The sequence below is a fragment of the Myotis yumanensis genome, unplaced genomic scaffold (genome assembly GCF_028538775.1).
Source record: "Myotis yumanensis isolate MYYU_CA2020_CCGP unplaced genomic scaffold, mMyoYum1.0.hap1 SCAF_18, whole genome shotgun sequence".
In the NCBI taxonomy this organism is placed as follows: domain Eukaryota; kingdom Metazoa; phylum Chordata; class Mammalia; order Chiroptera; family Vespertilionidae; genus Myotis; species Myotis yumanensis.
The window spans coordinates 3,435,142-3,456,773 of NW_027223769.1; the positions used below are offsets into that span (position 1 = coordinate 3,435,142).

Here is a 21,632-nt window from a genome sequence, read left to right on the forward strand (position 1 = left end):
ACATGGTATTTGTCTTTCTCTGAGTCTTTTCACTTAGCAGTAGAGGCCCGATGCACGGATTCCTGCACCAGTGGGGTCCCTCAGCCTGGCCTGCACCCTCTTGCAATCCAGGATTTCTTGGGGGATGTTGGACTGGTGGTTTTGGGCCTGATCCGGTAGTCCAACATCCCCCGAGGGATGTAGCAATGCCACAGTGGCAGGCGGCAGGAGAGGAGCCTGAGCCTGGGCCTAACACCATCCGGCAGCTGCATTCCTCAACTTCTGGCTAATTAGCTCCCGCTGTGGGAGCGCATTAACCACCAGGGGGCAGCTCCTGTGTTGAGTGTCTGCCTTCTGGTGGTCAGTGTGTGTCATAGCAACCAGTCAAGCCATCAACCAGTTCTAACGGTCGTTTAGTCCTTTAGATATATAGATAAAACCCTCTAAGTTTATCCATCTTGTTGTAAATGGCAAATTTTCATTCCTTTTTAGGGTTGAGTAATATTCCATTGTATACTGGTATATGAAGCACATCTTTATTCAGTCATCTATTGATGGACACTTAGCTTGCTTCCATATCTTGGTATTGTAAGCAGTGCTGCAATGAACATGGGGGTATACCGTATATGAGACTCCAGACATATAAGCAGACCAGCCTCTGACCATATTCAATTCATTCATCCAGCCAGTTATTCAATGAGAATTTATTGATTCTCTACATTGTGTCAGGCACTGTTCTAAGCACTGGAGATATAGTTGTGAACAAAACTGACAAGAACTTCCACTCTTATCAAACAGAGTGTAAAAACATAAACAAATATAAGCTAATTTCAGATATTAATAATTACTATGAAGGAAAAATTAGGTTGGGAAAGGGTGGAAGCGGGGGCTGGTCCTTTAGATAAATTTGTCTGGAGAGGTATTATTGAACTGAAGCCTAACTGATGTGAGGGGTGCTGTGGTCTGAATGTGTCCCCCCAAATTCATATGAATTCTAGCCCCCAAAGGTTATTAGGTGGAGTCACATCTTTTTGCCTGCCCCAGACACAAACATACAAATACACTTCATTAAAGTCTGGGTGTTCTCTCCATAAACATAGTTTTCAAAGCTACTGACACACGTGGCAAGTATATGGTACAACAGTCTTCACACATTCTTAGCTGTAAAAATCTTTTTTCAAATTTTCCTATGTGCAAGTCTAATACATAAAGTAGGGAAGAGAATTGCTCATCTCTCTCTAGGTAAAGCACAGAAGCGCTCTAGACCCTCAAAGACCCTTCACTTTCACTCATGAGGAGAATCTCTGGCCATGCAACACACATGTCTGTCCTCAGTCCTGCACACACAACAGGGACCTGAGGACACAAAGCTGAACAAAGTAGAACCAATCACTGACCACATAGGGCTCTCATCCCAGCTCCTTCATTACAGGTATCTAGGAAAACCAATAATAAGTGGATTTCTTGTAACAAAAGCAAAGACCAGATTTACATAACAGAAAGACAGTAAGGACAGAGAGAAAAAACACAATTTGGGGTCTATGAACTTGGTTTCCTTATCTTGAGTGGGCTGCTGATGAGCTGGCAGATATTAGAGACTGGTTAGTGTTCTGCCCTTGGACAGTTGGATGGACCATCAATAAAAACAAACTGAATTCTTTATGGATTACCCAGAACATCTTTTAATTTATTTTTAATATATTATTAGTAATTTCAGATGAAAGGGAGAGAGAGATAGCAACATCAAAGATGAGAGAGAATGGCTGCCTCCTGCACCCACCCCACTGAGAATCAAGCCGGCTAGGGCATGACCTCCTAGTTCATAGGTTGATGCTCAACCACTGAGCCACATGGACCAGGCGAACATCTTTTAACTGTGAAGTGTATGCAAGGCTCTCTCTATATATAATATCTGTCTCACCTTAGAGGCTTCAGCATTCCCCTTATCAGAATTTTTCACTGCTCTCCCCAGAAGACATACATATTGTCATTCTTTTCTAATTTTGTAACTTCAAAGAGCAAGAAAAGTGATACATTGCCCTGGGCCGGTGACTCAGTTGGACTGTTGTCCCACCAAAAGGTGGTGGATTTGATTCTCAGTCAGGGTTTCTGGTGCTATCCTCAGTCGGGGTATGTACAGGAATGGATCTCTCTCTCTCTCTCTCTTTCTCTCTCTCTCTCTCACTCCCGCCCTCTCTCTCTCTCCCCCTGCCCCTCTGTGTCTCTCTGAAATCATTTTTTTTTAAGAAAGAAAGGTGATATATTATGGTGTAAATGTTTATTGCTTTGATTAGTAATGACAGGACACATGTGTTTATCCTTTGCATTTCTACTTTTATTAGTTGTTGATCACCTCCTTGGTCCATGTACCTACTCTATATTTCAGAATTTTTCTAATTGCTTCTATAATACAATGAAGATGCTTACCCTTATTTTGTGTGTTGAGTAAAGAGATTCTCATGATGTGTTTGCTTTAGAATTTGGATATTTTTAAACATGAAATTATTTCATAGAAGTCAAAATCTTTCTAATCTTCCTTTTATGAGTTGTCCAATTATCTCTAATTATATAAACAATCTTCTCTGTACATACTTTTTGACCCAACAATTGCACTTTGAAAAAAAAGTGCCAAGATGGAAACACAAGGATATTCATTTCAACAATGCTTGTAAAGGTAAAGTAAATAATCATATGTCCATTGTGGAGCAGAACAGCATGCGTAGGTTATCAGTCCCAGGGAAGGACTTCACCTATCTGGAGGACCATAAAGACCATCACCGTACCAACCCCAGGAGTAGAAGGACAAATACTTCTAGCCATTGCGTCTTGGTTTCGGAGTCGCCAAGGAAAACACAGTCTAGTCAAGCACTGGATGAAGCAACACTTTACTTACACAGACAAGAGGCAGATCAAGATCAGCTTCAATAATGCCCATTGTCTCTGTGGACAACAAGTGTCTCCTAGTAGCCAATGCAGGGCAATTCACCTATGGTTTACATCTCTTGTGTCATATGGAAAGACCACATTCCCTCCCCATGGGAACAGTTATAGCAGTGGGGTTTGCCAGGCACCATATGATAAACATCCTCAAACAGAACAAAGGTGCACTCAAAGGTGTGTTGAGCTTAAACAGAAAAAACTATTCCTATCCAAGATTAGACGCCCAGCACAGGCTTTGTGTGAGCTTTTTATCTCTTGGTAAGGAAGTGTTCAAGAATCTTTCTTCTGTGGCCAAGCAGCGTTAGAAAGACCCTACACATAAGACAGCCTTTCCCAACATCCATCTATTTGGGAATGGCATATCACACAATGAGATGCTATGCAATTAATAAAAAGTTAAAATAAAAATTTAGACATAATAATTTCCAGTGAAATATTTGTGTTACAAAACTGCCTTCTTGAAATATTTGGAAACATGACAGGATGTAAATAAATTGGTAATTTTCCTTCAACAACAACAAAAAAAAAATTCAGAATTTGAGAAGGACATTACTAAAAAATGTTTCAATAAAGTCTCCTTGATTTTATACTTAGTATAATATCAAGTAAAATTGGATGTTAACTGCACAATTTTCTTAGTTCTCTGCTGTTGGGGTTTCTTCCCTTGGTCTCGAGGATCTGAGCACTGGAGAGTCCCTCCCAGTATGAGGGGTATGGAAAACAAATTCCTCATTAAAGGAGGATGATGACCACTCCACTGCTCACAACAGACAAGTTATCAAGAGTCTCTTTTTATCCACTGAAATAAGTGACTTCAATGACCCCTAATTACAAATGTTCCTTCCTCGTTTTGGCTGAGGGAGGAGGAAGACAGTAGTATAGACACTCTGGAAAAGAGTTTGGCAGATTCGTATAAAGTTAAACATACACTTATCAAATGACCCAGCAATCCCCCCGGTAAGTATTTGCACAAGACAAATGAAAACACTTCTTGAAAGAAACTCTGAAAGATGGTCGTATAGGAGTTTCTAGTACTTGTCCCCTCCCAGAAATATCAATTTGAAAAACTAACCATACACAAAAACCAGTATACTGATGTTTATAGCAACTTTATTTTTAATTGAATTTTAGAGAGAGAGGGAGAGAGAGGGAGAAAGAGAGAGAAACACTAATATGAAAGTAAAACATCAACCAGTTGACTCCTGCACACCCCCTACTGGGGATCAAGCCGGCAATCTGGGCATGTGTCCTTACTAGGAATTGAACCAGCAACCTTGCAGTACATGGAAAATGCTTAACCCACTCCAGCCAGGGTGCAACTTTATTTTTAATTGCCAAAAACCGTACCCAATCCAAATGTCCTTCAATTGGTGGATGGACTTCAATATATCTATATAATAGAATACTACTGAGCAATAAAAAAGAAATGAAGCACTGACACATGTTATGAAATGGATACAGTATGCTATGTGAAAAAATTCAGACTCAAAAGCTATGGAGGGGTCTCTCATTTCCGCGTCTAGCGCGGAAAGAAAGTGGTCCGGTTCTTAGAGTAGAGGCGGCTGGGGATTTGAGAAATGAAAGAATGAGGAAGAACACAGAGATGGAAGAAAAAAGCTTGGACCAGGTGGGACCGCTGTCCTCTTCTAACAAGGAGACAGGGACAGGGACAGGGACCCAGCACCAGAACCACATGTTTATTTTATACCTCCAATACCAGGAAGTAATTTCAGTTCTGGGCGGGCCTCGCTGGTGGTCATGATGAGCAGTCCAAGGAGTCAAGCAGGAACCCGAGGGCGTGGCTCCACCTCATGGCCCCTCCCACAGGTTGGGGCGCTAGGTGTCCCTTGGCCACTAGGCCAGGGATTGGGGCCAAAACTGACTTGCCAGTCATAAGGAGGAGACTCCTAATCATTCCTGGTGCTTGGCTGGATTTACAATCATAAAACCCACTCCCCAACACCTGGGCAAAGATGAAAGTCAAGCTGAGAACACTTCTGCCTTTTTGGTAAGATGTGTATCCAGGACGTGGCTCTGCCTATAGCCCTGAATTCAGCTGACAATTATTAGAGGAAATGCCCATGTGCCTTCCCTGGGGCCCTCTACAAAAAGCTTCATACAATATGCTTCCACTATATAAAATTACAGAGAAGGAAAAATAATAGGAGCAGAAAATGGATGTGTGGTTGCCTGGGATTGGGAGTAAGAAGAGAATTTGACTACAAAGGGTGTGGAAGACAGCATTTTGGGGAGTGATATAACTGCTGTCTATCTTGATTGTGATGGTAATCATATGGCTTTATGCATTTGCCAAAACTCATAAAACTGCATGCCAAAAAATGGATTTCACTGTATGTAAATTTAAAAATAAATTTTAAATTACATATGTGGGATGCTCTATTTTCCTATTAAATAATAGCTGCTCTAGAAGAAATATAATGAAGAAGACAATATGTATCGTGTTTTCTCAGAACAGAGAACAATATAGAAAAACTAGTGTCCCGGTGCATGAAATTCGTGCACATTAAAAGGGAATTAATTAGAGGAAATATTTTAATATTGCTATTTGCCCTTCTTCTATAATAGAAGTGTCAGAGATGAAAGAAAATTAGTAAAATGTATATGAAAATCTTCCTCCTGTCAGTCTGGGGCCCACCATGGGACCCAGAGTCAAGTCCCCGCCCACCCACGTGTGCCTCAAAATCATGCGAGACCCAGATCCGGCCAGCCCCATCCCATTGGGCTAGAACATGACCTGGCTGGTCCCAACCTTGTCAAGCACTGCTGGGTGGGGTCACAGCCTCAGGTTCCCTGGCCTGGCACCAGGCGGGGGCACAGCCTGAGGTCCCCCATCAAGCCCCGCTGGGCTGGGGGCACAGGCTGAGATCTGCTTTCAAGCCCCGCCAGGAGGGGAGCACAGCCTCAGGTCCCCGGTCAAGCCCCGCTGAGCTGAGGGGCGTGGCCTGAGGTCTCCCAGCCCAGCACCAGGGAAAAGGATGCACCTTGAGGTCCCCTGTCAATCCCCGCCAGGCAGTTAGTGCAGCCTCAAGTCCCCTGGCCTGTTGCCAGGGTGGGGGGCACAGCCTGAGGTCCCCCACCAAGCCCCACTGGGTGGGGAGCACACTTTGAGGTCCCCTGTCAAGCCCTGCTGGGCAGGAGGCGTGGCTTCAGGTCCCCTGGCCTGGCACTGGGGCAGGGGGCATGGTCTCAGGTGCCCTGTCAAAACCCGCCGAGTGAGGGCACAGCCTGAGGTCCCCCAGCCTGGCGCCGGGATGGGGTGAATGGTCTGAGGTCCCCTGTCAAGCCCAATGGGGAGGGTTGGGGGGGCGCAGGTTCAGGTCCCTGCTGATTGCTCGTTAAGGCTCATTACAGAAACTCAGCCGCTGCTGTGGGCACAGCCATCTTGTGTTACAGAAACCCCGCCCCCCCTTGCCTCCGCTGTGGGCACCACCATCTTTGTGGTGGGGTGACAGTCAATTTGCATATTCCCACTTTATTATATATGATTCTACAGATACCATACTTTTAATTCCTCCCTTTTTCATATGTTATAGAAATTAAATATAGGCAAAGAAATGCCTCAGAGCTTATAGTAGATTGCCCTAGGAATGTTACTGTAAATTTTATTGTTGGGGAGCACGAAAGACTTGGCTGGAAAGTTTGTAAAAAAGACATTCTGAGAAAAGAGAAGTGCGCGGAAGGCAGCCTGCCCTGTTTATCAGAAATCCGACTTAGGCGGTGCCCCTAATTATTCTTAGACCTTCCCAAACAAGTCTGTGAACGTGCAGACCCCTGGATGTTTACTGGAATCCTTATACTTAATCTTTAGGTGTCCTTGCTTAAAAGACACTACAAACACATGTGTCCTCCCAATATTACTTACCCTACTGATTGTATCTTAAAGATAAACTTTATCTCAAACTGCTGCTACAGTAAAAGCCTAATCAGGCAGGCAATCAAGGCTATATGGTTCCTATAGCCAGGCAGTCCCTTAGCCCTCTCTTTCACAGCAAATGTTGTGTAAGAGTAATCCATTCATCTGATGCTCAGGGTCTGCTGGTTAGCCCTGGCATTTTATAAAACTCATATTCTTTCAGATAAAGAAATACAATTACATAGTGAATAGATTTACCTAAACACCAAAACTGCATGTTTACATTTTCCAATTATATAAAATTTACCCATTCACTCACTCATTCATTCATTCATTATTTACTGTGTATCCATTCTGTTCCAGGCAGTGGATATTTGAAAGCGAATAAGATACTAAATTCTAGTAAGAGGGTCAGGAGGAAGAAAATTAATGCAAATTAATCCATAAACAAAAGCTTGCAATAGAATGAGAGGATGGCCAGAAAATACCTCTTTGAAGAAACTCTGCCAGTTGGTGATATAGGAGTTTTCAATACATGTCCCCTCACAGAAATATCAATTTGAACAACTAACCACACATGAAAATATCTTCACAAGACCTAAGATTCTAAGTGAGAGGTTACAGCACCTGTGTGGGCCAGGGAAATAAGAAAAGATGCATTGAGGTGAGTATGAAAGACAGTTTTGCATTACCTCCTTCACCCCAGGAAGCCCAGAGCAGAGAAAGGGACCCTCTCCATGAAGGAGGGAAAGTGAGGTGAGAATTGGACTTACCATGGACCCCAGCCCGACTCAGCAGTAGGTGGCCCCCGTGGATCCTGTATCTAGGCACAGCCACACACACCCAGATCTCAGCATCATGAATCCAAGCATCATGTCTTTCTACCTGTTGACCAAGGTGCCAGACCCTCCTGCCCAAAAGCTCCAGTGGCAAGCCCACAATAGACACCACAGATCACCCACCCAGACTCTCGAGAAGGGCTGATAGGTGAAGCGATTTTCTGTCTAAGCCATTCTGTAAAGACTAGAAGAGGTGCCTACTCCTGCAAATGTGCATACACCAATGCAAGGCCACAAGGATCATGAATAATCAAGAAAATATGACGCTATCAAAGAAAACTAATAAAGCTCCATCCAATGAGTGGCCCAAAAGAAATGGATTCCTGTAAACTGTCTGACAAATAACTCAAATAATCCTCTTTTAAAAATTCAGCGAACTACAACAAAAAAGACAACCAAACAAAATTAGTAAATACAATGAATGAACAAATAAGAAGTTCAAGAAAGACATAGAAATCATTTTAAAACAAGGCAAAAATCCTAGAGTTGAAGAATATAATGACCTGAACTGAAGAGTTCAATACAGAGCTTTAAGATTGATTTCAGCCAAGCACAAGAAAGAATTAATGAACTAGAAGATAGGTCATTTGAAATTATTCAGTCGGAGGAGAACAAAGAAAAAAGAATGAAAAAGAGTGAAGAAAGCCTACATGAATTGTAGGATACCATTTAACAGAAATGATCTGTGCACTATTGGTGTCAGGATGATAAAAAAATGGTAGAAAGGGTCAGAACACTTATTTAAAGAAATAATGACTGAGAACTTCCCAAACCTCTGGAGAAATTTAGATATTCAAATTCATGAAGCCCATGGGTCCTCCTAAAGTTTCAACCTAAAATTATCTTCTCCCCGACACAATATAATTTAATAAAGATAGTAAATACACTATCTAAAAGCTCAATTTCAAAACATTAAATGTCTTAATTCACTTACCTAGAAAAGCAGACACAAGCCATACATTAGTGTATTTCTCCTGTTTAACCCTAAATAACAGGAAAATTAATTTTAAATATAAGACTCTAAACACTTTCCTGGCTTATTCTTGCACAAATAAGCCACAATGTGATCGTTTGCTTAAAAATAATTTTTTCTTCAACTGTACATGAGGTAGTAGAAGGGGAAGAAAAGTAAAGCCATGGGACAGTTGGCAATGTTAGATTCACAATATACTCAGCATGTGTCCTTGGAGAAAGACTTTTCCTCTGAAGCCATGTTTCATTTACCTGTAAAAGACTATTTCTAAAATTAAATGAAATTATATAATTAAGCAAAAATGATATAATAAAATTGTCTAAAATCAAAGATAAAGAGAAAATTTTAAAAGCAGCAAGAGAAAAATAATCTCTCACATATAAGGCTACCCTCATAAGTCTATCAGCAGATTTTTCAGCAGAAATCTGACAGGGCAGAGTGACATGTATTCAAAATACTGAAATAAAAACATTTACTTTATTCAGCAAAGATGTTATTCAGAAATAAAGGAGAGCTAAAGACTTTACTAGACAACCAAAAGGAGGAAGTTCATTGCCCTGGCTGGTGTGATTCAGTGGTCAGCTCATGCACATAATGGTTGCAGGTTCAATTCCCGGGTTGGAGGTTCCCTCCCTGCCCCAGTAGGGGTGCATGTGGAAGGCAACCAGTCAATGTGTCTCTCTCACATCTATGTTTCTCTCTCTCTCTCTCTCTCTCTCTCTCTCTCTCTCTCTCTCTCTCCCACACACACACACACACACACACACACACACTCCTACTCCCTCAAAAAAAAACACTAAAGAAAGATACGAAAAATATTCTCGGGTGAGGATTAAAAATATAAAAGGAGGGAGTTCATTATCACTAGACCTGCCCTAAAAAGGGGTGAGGGTGTCAGAAGCAAGTAACCCCTCTCCCCCCAGCTGAAGCTCCTTAGGGGCCTGCCTCTTTGTGAATCCATATTTATCTCTTGGCACCTGGGAGGTTAGGGAGCACAGCATTATCCTGGGAGGGAAAGGTCACAGGGACTGCACCTGTGGTACTCACCCCAAGTTTCACTTCCTCACCCTCCCAGGTTGCTTTTTACCCCACCACTGATCCAGTTAATGGGGTCGGAGGTCTGAAGCTGGACATCTCCAGGCGGAGAGCATGCTGGGGCTGGGTGGTCCAGCTCCGAGGCCCCTGTGTCCACGCCCCACCCCCACCAGCTTCCCACCTACGGGCAGCAGCTTGGGGTGTTCCACCCCACCGCATGCCATACTCTATCCGACTGGGCGCAGGGTGAGATTGGGTGGCTCCATGGCGGGCAGCTCTGTGGCTAGCACCTTTGAATTATGTGCCACTGGGGAAAAAAGAAAATCCTCTCCAGAAAGAGGTTTTTTCAAAAATCTTCAGGTACTGGGAGGTTGGCCAGCTGGGCCTTCCTTCCTCCTGCTGCAGGCAGTCGGCCCGGCCTCCCACCTGCACCCACCTTGGCCTTGCGCCACCCACATCTGCCTCCACCCACCCCCCATTCCTTGTTCTGTGCTCCCCATTGGGTGGGCGGTGCCTGCCAGCCAGGGGGAGAGACTGGGAGGTTGGCTGGCAGGCCCCGATCAGGCAATCGGGGTAGTCAATGTGCATCATAGTGACCGGTCCGTTCTGGCCATTTGGTCACTCTGCCGTAATGGTCGCTTAGGCATTTAGATAGATAGATAGATAGATAGATAGATAGATAGATAGATAGATAGATGATAGATAGATAGATAGATAGATAGATAGATAGATAGATAGTACTGGAAGTCCTAGCCACAGAGATCAGACAAGCAGGAGAAATAAAAGGCATCCAAATTGGAAAGGAGGAAGTAAAACTCTCATTATTCACAGATGGCATGATATTGTACATAGAAAACCCTAAAGACTACACGAAAAAACTACTAGATTTAATAAATGAATTTGGCAATGTAGCAGGATACAAAATTAACACCCAAAAATTGATGGCTTAGCAAAAAAGACCCACACCAAGACACATCATAATTAAAATGACAAACATTAAGGACAAAGAATCTTTTTTTAAAATATATTTTATTGATTTATTACAGAGAGGAAGGGGGAGGGATAGAGAGTTAGAAACATCGATGAGAGAGAAACATTGACCAGCTGCCTCCTGCACACTCCCTATTGGGGATGTGCCCGAAACCAAGGTACATGCCCTTGACCGGAATGGAACCTGGTACCTTTCAGTCTGCAGGCCAACGCTCTATCCACTGAGCCAAACTGGTTAGGGCAGGACAAAGAATCTTTAAAGGCAGCAAAAGAGAGACAGAAAGTTACCTATAAAGGAATTGCCATAGATTGTCAGCTTTCTCAATAGAAACACTTCAGGCCAGAAGGAATTGGCATGGCATATTCAAAGTAATGAAAAGCAAGGACCTGAATCCAGACCACTCCATCCAGCAAGGTTACCATTTAAAATTGAAGGTAAGCCTTGACCAGTTTGACTCAGTGGCTAGAGCATCTGCCTGCGGACTGAAGGGCCCCAGATTCGATTCTGGTCAAGGGCATGTACCTTGGTTGTGGGCACATCCCCAGTAGGGGGCGTGCAGGAGGCAGCTGATCAATGTTTCTCTTTCATCTATGTTTCTAACTCTCTGTCCCTCTCCCTTCCTCTCTGTAAAAAAAATCAATAAAATATATTTTTAAAATAAATAAATAAAAATAAAATTGAAGGTGAAATAAAGACCTTCCCGGGGTGTAGGGGGAGCTAAAGGAGTACATTACCACTAAACCAGCATTACAATTAATGTTGAAGGGACTTCTTTAAGAAAAAGAAGAAATTGAGAGAGGAGGGAACAGGTATAAAGAAAAAATGGCAATAAATAAGTACCTATCAATAATAACCTTAATGTAAATGGACTAAATGCTCCAATCAAACTATATAGAATAGCTGAATGGATATATATATGTTGTCTACAAGAGACCCACCTCAGAACAAAAGATTCACACAGATTAAAAGTGAAGAGATGGAAACTGTGCTGAAGGCTGGGAGGTGGGTGTAGCCCTGCTGACCTGGACCTATTAGAAGTGAGGATCTGTGGAGACTGGAGAGGCTGCAGATCTGTAGGTGAGACCGGAGGGCCTGGGACTGAGAGAGGAGGCCCTGAGGGCACTGGCTGTGGACACTGTAGAGTGGGTGCAGCAGTGGAAGCCTGGGGCTGAAGTCCCTCCATAGAGTAGCACTAGCACCCAACCACAGCACAATCTGGGAAGTTCCTCCTGACCAGGGGGAAGGGCCATGCAGTGGAGCTCAGGGCCAGCCTACATTGGAGGGGTCTGAAGAACACACCCAACATTGAATCTGGAGGACCCTCTATTTCTTGAAGGAACTCATGCTGGTGAGCAAAAAGGGGGCTGGACAGGAGGTCCAGGAAGGAGGATCAACCCTGCCCACTTGAAACACAGGGAAGTACCCTCTTTCCCACCAGCAAAACAGCTGCTTCTAACCTGACCTGCAGCAACCAGAGGCAAAGGGTAACAGCCCAGGGCGGGAAATCTGTGCCCTGCAGGTGACAGAGAGGAGGTGCCAGCAAACCAGGCAGAGCTGAAGCATTAGAAAAAGGGCAGGGCCCTGCCTTCTACAAGCTACTGACACCATCCCAATAGGAGTATGATCAATCCATCCTGGGCCCGACCAGGATACCCCTGCAGAACTCATGGGGGAATGGAGTAAAGCTCAGAACAGGGACAATCAAGTGGTGAGACTCAAGGTAGACCCAGCCTCAGGGCTAAGGAGTCCCCACCTGCTGGACTACTTGGGGCTTCAACCACTCAGACCTCAGTCAGCTTGCCCAAGACCAGAAAGGGACAGTGACACAGTGACCTGCACCAGAGAAGCTCCCATGAGGCTCAGGTTAGTCACACCAAAGACCAGATTCAACAACATCAGAGCAAAATCCGGCAAGCCCCACAAAGCGTGCACCCAAATGTTTCTGAGTGTGTGGGTGTGCATGGTTTTGGTTTTTTGAGGTGTGTGTGTGTGGTTTTTTATTTTTTGTTTTTCCCCCTTTTTCTTTCTTCTGTTTATCTTGCATATCTCTAATTTCTCTCTTTCCTTTTATTCTAGTCTACTTTTAACTATTCTTATTAATTTTTATTATTTTATTTAGTTTTTCTCTTTTCTCTCATTTTTTTCCGTTTTACTTTTCCTAGTTATCTCCTGGTTCATAGGTCAACACTCAACCAATAAGCCACACTGGCCAGCAGGGAAGTCCACATTCAACACTTCTATTCAACATAGTTTGGAAGTTACAGCCACAGACATTGGTTAATAAAATTACATGGGTTTCAAATGTGCAATTCCATGGTACATCATCTGTATATTGCATTGTGTACCCACCACCCAAAGTCAAATCTTCTTTTGTCACCATATATTTAACCCCTTTGGCCTTTTACTACCTCCCACCGCTTTCCCTCTGGGGGATTGTGAAAATTAATAGTTGTTCTCTCTTACCTCTTCTCTCCCTCCTTGCAGGGCAAAGACCTGATAGCGATTCTCTCTTCTCCTGGAGAAGTGCCTCACTGGCAGCACCCAGCTAGCTCCAGCCCCTCCTCTCCTCTCTTGACTCTTTCTCTCTTTTTCTCCCTTCCTCTCTCTCTAAAATAAATAAATGATAATAAATTTTTAAAAGTGCATTTGTAATAATAAAGGGTGTTTCCCTATGGATCCATCCTTATCCTTCTCCAGTGAGCGGGAAGCAGCCAATTCATGAAACCTAAATTGTAAAACTTAGATCATGGAAAATGAGAAACTTGAGAATCATAGCCTGCTGTGAAATTTGCAAGGTTCAGGGGACCAAATTTACCCCTCTCTCTTTCTCAATCATTGGTCCTTCAAGTGTGGCAAGTTTTCTTTTCTTGGGAGGAGAAAGATGTGTGTAGCATTTAGTTCAAGAAACACAAAACCAAGGCTAATGTGTATGAATGTTCAGATTGTGCACTGATTGAGGATGTCACTTCTAAGGGAGCACATACTGACTTATTTGAGAGTAAGAAGGTGATTCTGAGACTCTTAGCTGAGTCTTACAGTAGACCCAAGATCCATCAGAGAGAGCCAAACCTTCTGAAATTCATAGCAAATGAGTTCATGCATACACTCAGAAGAAGATGCAATCATATACTTGCATGCATACGCACTTGTATATGGCCGTGCCATGACCATAGTTCTCCCAGTATTCACTGAAGTGTTTTTCTCCCACACCCAGTTCACTGAGAGACCTGATTTTTGTTCCCCAGTCTCACTCTGATCAGATCCCACCTCATAAGGGATCTGACCAATGCCCGGGCATTTGTAGTGTGCATGAATGGACAAGAGTATGCAGTGAAGCCAGGTCAGCTGCCTGCCAGGGCTCTGGAAAAATCCTTGGACAGAGCTGTTCATATTGTATAATGATATACTAAGTTGTCATTTTTACTTAAGAGAAAGGAGTGCTCTTTAAGAATCTACCCAAAGGACAATGGGCTATGTATAGTCATCCCAGCACAGATCTGTGTCCGAGTACTTGCTGAGCACTTATTGTGTTCTGTGGGGTCTCAGATAGAGACTTAAACTTTCTGATCCTCAGCTGTGTCACCTGTAAAATGGGTATGAACACAGTTCCCTTCCCATAGGTCTGTGAGCATTAAGGGAGGTGAGTGTGTAACGCTTTTAGCACAGAGCTGACACCAAATACTTGCTCAATAAATAATAGCTGTTACTATTATTATCATCATCATTCACGGTATAGTGTAAGGTTTCGCTTTATCTCACCCCAACTCTGAAGGATCTATCTCTAGCACGGTGGACAGACAGCCATCTGTTTCTTCTTACTCTCTAATCCACCTTGCACCTTCTTTTCCTCCACCCCACCCCCATCCTTAGTACCGCCCCTCCAGGTCCCGCCCTCCCATTTGCTCCTCCCACTAGCCCTGCCCTGTGGCAGCTCTAGCTCAGCGTGGCAGGAAGCTCATGGTGTAGTTTCGTGGGATGGTGGCAAAGCCCACATGTTTCGGGGACACGTCGATATCCTTGGGTGACTGCGGGGACTTGAAGCGGAAGTTCTGCATGATGGTGGTGAGTAAGAGAAAGAGCTCCATTCTAGCCAGGCCTTCTCCAAAACAGTACCGCTTTCCTGGCAAGATAGGGTCGGAAGGGTGGAGGTGAGGCCTACTCTCACTGCCACCTCTTCCCTCTCCCGATCTCCAGCTGCATTCTCCCCGGGGAGGAGGGGATGGAATACCGTGGCCTGTAGATTTTCAGAGAAGTCTCTAATCCTGTCTGAGCCTCAGTTTCCCTTGTACATGGCATGGGGGTGAACCATTGTAGACTGTAGCAATGGGAATTTTAAACGACCCTTCCCCCTAAACATACACATATGGCTGCTGTGCTATCATCTCCTTAGGAATCTGAAGAATTCAAGTGACCTTGGGCAAATCTCTGACTCATTCTGGGTCTTGATTTTTCCCATCTCTGAAATAGGTACTATCACCCCTTTCCTTTTGCCTGAGTTTTGGTAGGTGTTAGTTAAGAGGGTTACAGCTGGTTGGCTGCAGGGTAGATAATAAGAGGGACTTGCAAGCTGGAGAAAGCTACTAGGCTACATCTCAGAGAGGGGAACTGGGATGAAGGAGGTCCCTGTTGGTGTGACGGGTGGCTTGCTAACAGACCGTGGTCTCTTACCAATGGAAAATGGCACAAAAGCATCGTTCTTCTTAAACTGCCCTTTCTCATCTAGGAAATGCTGAGGGTTGAAATCTCCAGGTTTGGAGAAGAACTTGGGGTCTCTTAGCACGGAGCCCAGCATAGGAAACACTTCAGTGCCCTGGTGGGGAGGAGGAAGGATTGACAAGGTGAAGGGGGAATGGGTATGCAGAGAGCATATGGGGTCAGAGGGGGAATGTGGGTGCTCTGGGTAAGGAGAAATGGCAGTCAGGGTCCTCTCTGAGGGAGGAGCTTTGAGGGATGTGCCATTTCTGTCCCTGAGACAGGAATTTCGGGGAGTATAGGGTCTGTGTCTCCTGAAGCAGAAGCTTTGGGGTACATGCAGTTCATGTCACTCGAAGCAGGATGTTTAGGGGACATGGGGTTCATATTCCCTGAGGTCTTGGGGAGATACGGGATTCAGGTGTCTCTGAGTGGGAAGGTTGAAGGGACATGTGATTGGGGAAGTCTTTGATTGAGGGAGGGGGACAAGGGCTGGGAAGCTTCTAAGGAGGATGGGGTGCTGGGTCACAGGGTGCAGGTTGGAGGTCCCTCTAGGCTGAGCAAGGGCAGCACCTTAGGGAGGAGAAAGTTCCGAAACTTGGTGTCCTTGGTGACTCTGCGGGCCAGGCCCATGGGGATCATGTCTCCGAATCTCTGGATCTCATGGATCACCGCCTCTGTGTAGGGCATCTTGGCCCGGTCTTCGAACTTGGGCTGACGGTTTTTGCCAACCACCCGGTCAATCTCCTCATGGACCTTGGCTGTGGGATAAGGAGGAATATGTTTAGGTAGCTAGGGGTCTCGGGGCAGGAATGATAGCCCAAATATGTACAACTGGATGGATATATGATCATTCGAAACAGGGGTTGGTCTAAGCATTGTTGGCGCAGGGTCCTGTTAACCTGGTTGTGCCAAAATCATGGGGGAAGCTGCAAGGGAGGAGTCTTGGGGGATGGTCTGGAGCGGCAGGTAGTGGGCACTTGGTGGAGCTATTTACCAATCAGTTCAGATCTTTTCAATATGTTGACAGCTAATGAAACTTGGCTGGTCCCTATTAGCTGAATATCATCACCCAGTCTCTGGATAGCAGGGTGTGTTTGAAAGTCCAGAAATTTGAGAGAGGTTGGGATATTGCAGCGGGCTCAGAGGAATTTTGAGGGTCTTTGCCCTGGCTGCTGCAGCCTTACCCGCCCCCTGCAGCCTTACCCTCCACATCTGGGTGCTTCATGAGCAACAGGAAACCATAACGCAGGGTCGTGCTGACCGTCTCGGTGCCCGCAAAGAAAAGGTTCAGCGTGGTCATTACCAGGTTCTTCATGTGGAACTCAGAGTTGGGGTGCTTTTGCTCCTGCAGAGAGAGAGCTTCAGGCCAAGCCCACTCCCCCAGGCTCTCAGGGCCCTTCTGGGGTTTTTCCTCTGGACACACTTCTTATAGATCCGGACCAAAGGTGGGAAGAGGGACCCTAGTTCTGCCAGGCCTTTTCCAGGCTGGTGGCTCTACCCAAATGTTCTTCCCACACTCCTTACCCAGATGACTATGTGTTCTTTAATTACCCACTTAGTTGCTGCTTTCTAATTATAGAAATATTTAGAAATGACGGAATAGAGACAGTGAGCGAGAGAGACCATGATGGAATGCATCAGAAAGCGTGGAAGAGAGACATTTTCTGAGGCACAGACCAGATTTTAAGCAACAGCATCCTATTCCTTCACTTCCCTGCCCCCTGCAGCCTTACCCTTGAAGCTTACTATGGAACATCCACTCCCTGATCCTTTCCCCTTGAACTTCAGACTCTATAAAGCCCTTCCAGTTAGGAGTGGGGACCCTCCCATGTCACATAGTAAAGCAAGGTCACCTGTCCACACAGGTGTGTCTGATGACCAAGGAATGAAAGGTAAGAGCATGGTGGCTAAAAGCACCAGCCTTGGAGTCTAAGAGACCAGAGTGGGAGCTAGGTGTGTGACCCCAGGCACGGCACTTACACTCTCTGGGCCATAGTGTCCTTATTTGTAACATTGGAGTCATAGTAGAACCTTCTCCAAGAGCTGGTGTGAGTGTTAAATAGGTGAAAGCCGTAAAGTTCTTAAAATAGTGCCCGGTGCACGGCAGTGCTATAGACGTGCTTATTATGATGATTTCCACACACAAGTCCTGCCCATGGGTAAAGGCTCAGATGAGAGAACTGTGAACTATAATTGGGATTCTGAGGGTTACGATGGGGGAGTCATCTGAATGAGCCGCTGTTGTCCCCCGTCCCCCGACCCCCGCCTGGTTTTCATCTGCTAGGCTTTGGTCTTCTTTGCCCTGGCTGCTGGCATGTACCTCCTGCATGCGGATGAGGAAGGAGTCAATAAAGTCCCGAGGGGAGTTGGGATCCAATGTACGTTGGTTCTGCTCCACCTTCTTGGCTATGAAGTCCTCCAGCCCCTGGAGCTCCTTAAATGCCTGCTGCTGTGGCCCCGGCAGGTGTTTCATCACTGAGGAGAACATCTCATAGAGCTGAGGGGGGAGAAGGAAAGGGAAGGACAGCTGTCGGTGGACATCACCTGAAGGGAGTGGGGCCTGTCGCGGGGCAAAGGAGTCACCGGTAAAGGCACCTCTGCAGGTGTTTAGGCTTTTAGATGGGGCTGGATGGAAACAGATATCTAAGCTTTCATGCAAAATCAGTGTGAGGACTCCTGTCCACGGATTTAGAGGAGATGGACTGAGACACATCCAGATTTCCTTCCTTCCCTTTCTTTTTTTTGTAAGGGGACTATCAGCTGAGACATCCAGGTATTGGAGACTGGGTATTGGGCCCCTGTCCTGAGTTCCTGTGCAACTGTTCAGCTGTCCAAGGGAGAAGGCTGGTTTTGAGGGGACCCTGGTCTGGAGGAGGATAGGAGCTTGGGGCACCTATGTCAGGGTAAGGGAGACGGTGGCTGGTTGTGCTAAGGCCACAGTAGAGCCAGGTTGGGATCAGTCACCTGCCCTGTGGATGTAGCTGTGAACTGGAAGCTTCCCAACATCATGCGCAGCAGTGAAAGGAACTCTTTGTCCTCGTAGTCAAAGCGGTCCCCAAAGACAATGGAGCTGATGACATTGGAGACAGTTCGGCTCAGGAAGAAGGTGGGATCGATGAAGGCACCTGGGGGGCCGGAGGGGAGGGGGGGCGGGCGGGGACGGGGAGGGATGGGGGAGAGTCAACTTGGTGGTCGGATGCCAGTCTGAGAATTCGAGGAACGCCTTCCCCCAACCTAGTTCCCCTCCCAGGCCAGGACGCGCGTTTTCCTCCCCTGCTCTCTGGGGTGCCAGGCTCACCGCGCGTGCCCCGAAAGGCCTCGAGGAGGAAGCCCGCCTCCTCCTGGATGCGCTCCTCGATGCCGCGCTTGCCCACGCCGAAGTCCCGCAGCGTGCTGATGGAGAAGCGCCGGAGTTGCTTGGCGCGCTCCCCATTGCTGAATGCCACGCCTGGGGAGGGAATGTAGGAGTGGGGAGTGGCCAGAGAGGGGCGGGGTCAGAGGGAGATGGGGGAAGAGAGAGAGAGAGAGAGAGAGAGAACACTCAGAGTCAGAGAAATACAGAAAGAGAAACGGACCAGGTTGGAAGAAAATTAGAAGAAAAGGGGCAACACGGATGTACAGAGAAACAGAGATGCAGAGACACTCACATGAAGAGAAAGAGGCAGGAGAGAAGGAGGGGAAGTGAGATATGTGGAGATCTGGGAAGTGGGAGTAAAAATTGAGAAGGATTCTAAGACTGACCTGGAGAAGAGAGAAAAACATATACTGAGAAACAGAGAGGGCCTGGAAGAGAGAAGAGGCTTTTACCAGGAGGTGGAGGCATGGGGATTGTGAAGCAGAAATAATGTGAGATTCTAAGACAAAGGAAAAGAGAGGCAAGGAGAGGGAGAGAGAACCATGGGGAGGCACAGAGCTGAGAAGGAGAAAAAGACAAATGACACTTGGAGACAGAGGACCAGGGTTCCAAAGCAAAAATCCCAAGAGCATCTAAGAGATACAGAGAAAGAGGAGCGATCTAGTGAGAGAGAACCAGTAGATGGGGCACAGAGAAGCAGGGAGACGCAGAAACACTAAGACAAGTTAGAGGGGACACAGGGATAAACAGAACGGGGCAGAGGAGACCGAGGAGGGGCTCTGCCTCAGCCTTGAGTGGGTGGTGAGTTGGGAGAAGAATGCTGGGACACTGAGGCCATCAAGTCTGCTTGACCACATTCCCCCTCCCAGAGTCCCCCTCACCATAGCCTTTGAAGAGCCAGTCAAAGGTGGCCTGCTCGCCTCGCCCACTGAATTCCTCAGCCTGGTCCACCAGAGCCTCCTTTACAGCCTCATGTCCACACAGCACCACGATCCTCCGAGTGCCCAGGTGGATGGTGAACACGGGACCGTAGCACTTGCTGATCTGATGGAGAGGCGGGGGAGTGGGTGAGAGGGAGCAGCCCCAACTCTGAACTGACTCTGTACCCAGACCTCACAGACTGGGATACACTTTGCCCGAGTTCTGACAGTCAAGGAACTGGACATCCCAAGATCTGGTCTTTCCTGGCTAGAACCCCAGTACTAAACCTTCAAAACTCCCCCCTCTTGCCCTGGCTGGTGTGGCTCGGTTGCTTGAGCATCGTCCCATGCACCGAGAGGTTACCAGCTTGATTCCCTGATTCTGATCAGAGCACATACCCAAGTTTGGGACTCCAATGATGTTTCTCTCTCTTTCTCCCTCTCCCTTCCTCTCTCTGGAATCAATACAAACATATATTTTAAAAACAACCTACTCCTTCCTAAGATTTCAGTCCAACCTTGCCAATCCCCTGCCACAAAGTCTCAGCCAGACTGGGCAGGCCCCCAACCCCACCCTAACACCCATTTCCCTGCCTCATGACACCTTCATGAGGGAGTTGTACATCTGCTCTGTGTTCAGCTGCAAGTAGTTCCCGATGAAGGGCAGCGCTCGGGGACCAGGAGGTAGCTTTCCCCAGAACTTCCTTTGCCGCCAGACAGACATCAAGACCATTATTGTCAGGCAGCACAGCAAAGCCACCAGAAGCAGCCCTGACGCCAGCATGGTGGCACTGAGAGTGAGAGTCACATGGTGAAGGCTGGGACAGCTTGTCTTTATACTACCTGGCAGAGAGGGGCGGCCTTTGGTCCTGATTATGTAACTGTCTCATTTAACCTTCCAATTACACCCCCCACCATGCTCCCGCCTAGCTTGGGATGCAGCCAGCAATGGAGGAGGGAGGGACTCCAGAGCAGATTAACAAGTCTGAATTTGTGGCTTCTCCTGAGGGGCCAGCCCAGGACTGTGGACTTGGGTGGGGGGAGGACGAGGGGGGGGACAAATTTCAGAGCTGAAGATTCTGGAATATTTGCATGTGTGAGCCCTTGAGCTTGGGATTTGGGGTCTCAGAGTGAGAAAGAACATCAAAGTTGTGGAGTTTGGGGTCTTGAGAGAGAAGAATAAAAGATTTAAGGGTATTGGAATAAGACAGAATATGTGGCTGTGGATTTAGGGATCTTTTGCTGAGGAGGGATGTAGGTTTAAAGATCTCAGGACTGGAGATTCCAGAGAATGGATTTGAAGGTCTTGAGGTGAGAAGCACCCCAGCCGTGGATGTGGGCTTCCTGGAGGAAGAAATATATGAGGAGTCCAGCTGGATCATGGAGTCAGCTCCTGACCCAGATGCTGACCTGCTTTTGTTTTGGACATAATACCGCCTCTTGATGCCCAGAATCCTCATTGACACCTCAAAGCGGAGTCAAGATGGCATGCCACAGGACTGCCCATTCCTGGTTGGGAAAGGGAGAGACAACCAGAGCCACATCTCAGTGGAACTTTCCACAGAACTGGAGAAGAGTAACTCATGGTTTCATTGGCAGAGGGATGGGCCAGGACTTGCAAATAGTAATGACAACTGCAATACAGTACGAAAAAATCGCAACTGTCTGCAGGGTTATAATTTACAGAGAGCCACAGTGACTCCCTGCCCAGATCCTTAGGGAAACCCACCAAGTTGATTCCATCATTTCTATTGTTATTATCATTATTATTATTATTAATGCTTCCCATTTTATATAGGGGTAAGATGAGGGCAGAGAACAGAGAGTGGGCAGGGGGCACATATGTCTCTCCTGCTCTCTACTTTTATTCCCCCTTTCTGGGATTGAGTTTGCCACCAGTGGAAAGGTTATATTTGAGGGTGTGTGTGTTTTATAGGTAATTCCTGGCTCAGGAGGGCTGCTATTATCAGGCAGAGAGGACCATAAGAGGAGAGATTTGGGTAAGTTTCAATGTTGAGAACAGACGTGGGT

The 21,632-nt window shown here is 46.2% G+C and overlaps 1 protein-coding gene across 1 annotated transcript; it reads right to left on the reverse strand.

The window, feature by feature from the left end:
• Window positions 1-14,317: 14,317 nt before the first annotated feature.
• LOC138996867 (cytochrome P450 2A13) lies at window positions 14,318-20,413 on the reverse strand. Its single transcript, XM_070398084.1, has 9 exons — window positions 20,206-20,413; window positions 19,563-19,725; window positions 18,625-18,774; window positions 18,291-18,451; window positions 17,647-17,823; window positions 16,530-16,671; window positions 15,897-16,084; window positions 15,300-15,441; window positions 14,318-14,751 (listed from the first exon to the last, which is right to left on the reverse strand). The coding sequence occupies exons 1-9, from the start codon at window positions 20,383-20,385 to the stop codon at window positions 14,570-14,572; spliced, it is 1,485 nt and encodes a 494-aa protein (XP_070254185.1). The 5' UTR covers window positions 20,386-20,413; the 3' UTR covers window positions 14,318-14,569.
• Between the last annotated feature and the right edge of the window lie 1,219 nt (window positions 20,414-21,632).